The following is a 5088-nucleotide window of genomic DNA, read 5'->3' as shown; positions in this document are numbered from 1 at the left end:
GGGATTTTAATGGTCTGTATACTTATGAAAGTATAGCAAGTCTGGAAATAAAATGTTTTTGGGCCAACAAATGTGTTACATGCTAATTGTGCCATGGAATATTTCAGGAAGCTAAAATAGCTACATTCAATAAAAGAAGCTGGATCTAATGGTGCATTGACACATAATCAGGATATTGTTAAAAGTGGTAATGTCAGAACTTTGCAAAGTTCATATAAATTGAACTGCCTGCACTGAAGGCTTTTTCTGTAACAGATTTAGAAAATGGAAAAAATGGGATCAGAGTGAAAACTGCATTAGACTAATTTTAAATTCTGATAACTTTGAGGTCGGGGAATATGGCAGGAACAGATAAAACAATAATGAGGTCAGCTGTAGAAAGCAAGGTAAAGGATGGGATTTGACAGCCATCTGGTCCACTGTATGAGAGATGTAATTCTAGATGTAAGAAATGATATGAAGTCAAGAACAGAACATAAAATGAGTAAAATGCCTAGCTCCTCCCATTTTATCTTACACATCAAATGTAATGTCTGATCTGCCCTACTTTTTGCTAGCAGTCTTGTTTGGAGGACCCAGAAATGAACTGGAAGCTTTTAAACCCTTCAGCTATCAACAGACCTGTACTCTGATGTCCATGGTAACAACTCCAACTCAGCCTGTCTAAACTATAAAAGCAAAAGTTGAAGACAAAGCCTGCTATGAGCTGAATTGTTTAGATTTAAAACTCCTGATAAAGGTTCTTTAAGGCTTCTGGTAAATCCAGGAGTTCATATGACTAACTGAAAGATTCTAGATGTAGGAGGACACTTTTGAAATCACTGAAATGTTTCAGTTGATGTTATGGGTTGAGGCTACCTTCTCTTCTTAGACATGGTGTATCTGGATCGTGGGCCAAATCTGAACTACCAGGTGCTTTTGAATGGATCCTGAATTTTTTTAATTTAGTTATTATCTGTTCTTATTGTTGCTGGGTTTTTTATTATTTTCTCTGGAGTCTGGACCTTGACCAAGAAATTTGGACCTTGACAAAAAAAAAATTGACTGTTCCTGACTTAGGCCTACATCCTGATCAGACTAGCCAGAGAGGGAACCAATAGCATTACCACCAGCTTTGACTAAAGCCTGAGCACTGCCTGGCATGTGAGACTTGGGTCGGGGGCCAAGAGGGCAGGAAACCTGGGTCCCCTCCTTAGGAAAATTCTGGTTGTGCCCCTGGCTATAGCGTTTCAATCTTCTGTCTGTACCATCAAACAGCTATATGAAGCAGATCCATCACTCACCTTGACCACTCCTTTGTCAAATGTCAACACGATCCCCTAGCTTTCTCCACACCATCATGTCTGACTTGCTCCATGTGTCTTGAGGCTGCATAACTCCCAGTTTCTATGTATTCATCCACGAAAGCTCATGCTCCAATACGTTTGTTAATCTATAAGGTGCGACAGAACTCTGCTGCTTTTCCAGATCCAGACTAACACGGCTACCCCTCTGATAGTTTCTATGTAGTGTGAGACCTTTTAGAAATCCATTCCCTAGAGCGGGGGTTCCCAAAGGTGGGTTGTAACACAGTCCCGGGTGGTCTGCCAGCACAACTCCATTCTCCAGTCAAGCTCTTAGTCAGGGCCGGCTCTAACGTTTTTGCCACCCCAAGCATCGTAACACCCCTCCCCCCCCCGCAAGCGCCGCGCCACCGAAGCCCCCACTCCACCCAGCGCTGCACCACCAAAACCCGTCCCCGAGCGCCATGCCGCCGAAACCCCTGCCCCTCCTGAGTGCTGCGCCACCAAAGCCCCTCCCAGCACCACACCGCCGAACCCCGAGCACCGTGCCGCTGAAGCCCCCGCCCCGCCAAGCCGTGCCGCCGAAGCCCCTGCTGCCGAAGCCCCCGCCCCCCTGAGCGCCGTGCTGCCAAAGCCCCTGCGCCCCTGAAGCTCCCATCCCAAGTGCCGCCCTGCCCAAACCCCTGCCTTCCCCGAGCGGTGTGCTGCTGAAACACGCCCCCTTCCGAGTGCCGCCCGGCCGAAACAAAAACAAACAAACTCCAGCACTGCCCTGCTGAACCAAAAAAAAAACAAACAAAAAAACCCTGAGCGCCGCCCTGCCCCAAGGTGCCGCCCCAAGCACATGCTTGGTCGGCTGGTGCCTGGAGCTGGCCCTGCTCTTAGTAAATCTCTAATTCCATGTGACTCATGTAACCTATGTAAAAGCTATATAAAGGTAATGTTTTGTAATGTATATATTGGACAGAGTTTAGAAATCTTTAGTTAAAAAAAACCAAGCTGTAATATGTCAACTTTAAGTCTCCTGAGTACAACTGTGTTTCACTGCCAGGTAACCTAGCAACATACACACAGTCCACCATTTACAACTGTAAAAAATAGCAAACGGTATTTCAACCTCACATGGATCGATTTACTTTTCCAAAGCAAGAAGGGTGCATTAATAGAGAAGATAATGAAAGTCCTGGACCACCTACAGCTATGCAAAATTAGCCAGCCAAAAAACATAAAGGGTAAGAAAATATGACAACACATACTTAAAGTTTGGATTCTCCTTTATGGGATTGGATAAATATCCATTACTTCAGTGTGTTATAACTTATTTTATACTTTTATAATATTTTCTAATTAGTAGAGAGCAGGGTTGAATCTTAGCACAGAAATTGAGATTTTACACTAAAAAAATTGAAAACAATATAGTGTTCAAAGTTGGACAGCTATTTTGTTTTAAAATTAACAATTGGTTTAACAATTTTAGTAACATTGTGTTGCTTATTGTTCAGTTTTATACATTGTGTTTTTCCTGTTTGAACACCACATACTACTCTCAACATGTATTCAAAGTGTAATTTAACTAAACCTGTTTGGCTTTGAAGATCTTGAAGGATTTCTCTGAGCGTATATTGCTGGGGATTTCTCTCATTACAATTGTTTATATTTAAATGAAAAGGACCCCGACATTGTTTATTTGCAGTGTTATAGTTTGTGCATGTAATAATTACAATTAATAATTTGCCTTAAGAAGAGTTAGTAAGTGGGGCACTGTGCTTATTACAGCTGGGCCTCAGGGGGAAAGTTTGAGAACCCCGGCCCTAGACGAAGCCTTTCACGCGTGACCTGTGTGACAGCTCTGCTTGAGGCTGCGCTGCACTCTGCCACTCAGGGGCTGTCTGGGGGAATCTCCTGCCTCGGGACCTGAGCCCAACTCTTGCTTCTTTTCTCTGCAGGCTTCCCGAAGGGGGGGGCTCCCTCTCCCCAGCACCAAGCTGCCAGTCCAGGCGGCTAGGGAGAGCGCAGGGCTGCTAGGCCCCAGCTGCTGGCTCTGTCGGCAGGAGGCCAGACCCCAAGCAAGCCCTACGGCGGGAACTCACAGGAAACGCGTTTCTACACGGAGGGACGCTGCACACGCTTCTTAACTGGTTCTCAACGGGGGAGCATCCCCCGCCCTCCCCCAGCAGAGCCCCGGGTGTGGGGCCGCCGGTAGAGCCCTGCGCCGAGCCAGCGCACGGCGCGGAGTCTCCTCCTTTCTCCGCGCCCCTCGCCCGGTGGGGGCGGGCTCCCCGGGTCAGTGTGCTGGGGAGAGCTGCTCCCTGCCGGCGGGTGGCGCTGGCTGCAGGGCACGTTCCGCTCCGCCCCCTGCTGCCCTCGGAGCCCCGGGCGGCGCGGCGCGTCCCGTCCCGCGGGCCAGGCAGAGGCCGGACGGGCAGAGCGCCCCCGCGAGCCGCCCGGCCCGGAGGATGCTGGCGGCGGCGCGGCGCGTGGTGTGCGCGCTCTCCGGGGGAGTGGACAGCGCGGTGGCGGCGCTGCTGCTCCGGCGGAGGGGTGAGGAGGCGGCGAGCCTGAGCGTCAAGGGCCCGTGCTGCGAGGGGGCGCGGGGCGATGAGACGGGCCGGGGAGGCCGGGACCCATGACGGGCGGAGAAGAAGGGCTGGGGTGACCCAGGGGCACTGCCGGCTTTACAATGGAGCCGGGCCCATGCGCAGAAGGGGCCCCGGCCTGCTCTGCTCGCACTGTGCCCTGAGCCCCCCTCCCCCCCAACGTGCTGGCTCCCCCAACTCCCCGCCCACCACCTGCTCCTCTCAGCCTGCCCGCTGGCGGGCCAGCCAAGGGCTCCTCGCCTCCCCCTGGCCGGGCCCCGGTGCGGCAGGCTCTGCTTCCCGTCGCCCGTGTCCCTGGAGCTGAGCCGCCGGGCCTGGTGCAGAAGCCTGGCCAGTCTCAGCCAGGTGTGGGGGGCTTGGCTGGGCCCCTCCAGGCAAGTGGGTCCTGACGGAGTCTGGCCAGGACAGGCCCTGGCCTGGCTGATTGCACCACTCCCGCCCCGGTACCGGCCCTCGCTGTGCTGGCAGCTCAGCCTGGCAGACACAGTTGTCTCCCAGTAGGGCTGGTGATTGCGGCTGGAGGCAGCCATGGGGGAGGGGGACATCTCTGTGTGTTGGGGCATTAGCGAGTGGGGGTGCGGTGTGGGGTGCTGTGCAGTTGGGGTGGGGTTGTGGGCAGGGCGCTGTGCATTTGTGGCAAGGTCTTGGGGTGCTGGGCACAGTGAGTCCAGGGGGGTCTCTGGCCATAGGAAATTGGGGAGGGGGTGTGGCAAGGACCCATCACCAAGGGGACAGGGCATGCTGGTAGCACAAGACTGGGTGTCTGGCAACTGCCATTTGTATATAGTGACCTCGTGCTGGGCGAAGCAGGGCCGCCCCATCATTTCATGTCATGTCATGCCCCATTGCCCCTGGCCGGCTCCTTACTCTGCAGACTGAGACAGATACACACAGACACACACACACACCATGCTTCACACACCAAATATGTTTGTCGCCAGGCCCACAAAAGGTTAATCTGGTCCTACATTGGGAGGAGGGGAAGAAGGGCAGGCTGTCCTGGGGCTGTGGGGAGGAGAGGGGAGAAGGACTGGCTGAGCCTGTGACATGGGGGGAGAGGGGGAGAAGGGCTGGGGTGCCTGGGGCTGGTGACATGCAGAAGAGGAGGAGCAGAAGGCCAGGGAGTCCTGGGGCCCATGACATGGGGTGGAGGGGAGAAGGGCTGGGGTTCTGGGGCTGGTGACGTGGGAAGGAGGGGAGAAGTGATG

The 5088-nt window shown here is 53.0% G+C and overlaps 1 protein-coding gene across 2 annotated transcripts in view; it reads left to right on the top strand.

Moving 5' to 3' along the window:
• The first annotated feature begins 2398 nt into the window (after positions 1–2398).
• TRMU (tRNA mitochondrial 2-thiouridylase) overlaps positions 2399–5088 on the top strand; it is a 28649-nt gene continuing 25959 nt past the window's right edge. Inside the window, exons 1-2 of one of the 2 annotated variants that reach the window (XR_005591440.1) lie at positions 2399–2515; positions 3230–3824. Coding sequence is in view for 1 of the 2 variants with exons in the window: in XM_039515686.1 (XP_039371620.1) it covers positions 3740–3824 (85 nt within the window). In the remaining variant the exon portion in view is untranslated. The remainder of the gene's footprint in view (positions 2516–3229; positions 3825–5088) is intronic. The other variant, XM_039515686.1, reaches the window with a different exon arrangement.

The sequence above is a fragment of the Mauremys reevesii genome, linkage group 1, assembly GCF_016161935.1.
Source record: "Mauremys reevesii isolate NIE-2019 linkage group 1, ASM1616193v1, whole genome shotgun sequence".
NCBI classification, from domain to species: domain Eukaryota; kingdom Metazoa; phylum Chordata; order Testudines; family Geoemydidae; genus Mauremys; species Mauremys reevesii.
Note: the sequence above shows the minus strand (reverse complement) of the source record. Positions and strands in the feature narration are given on the sequence as shown.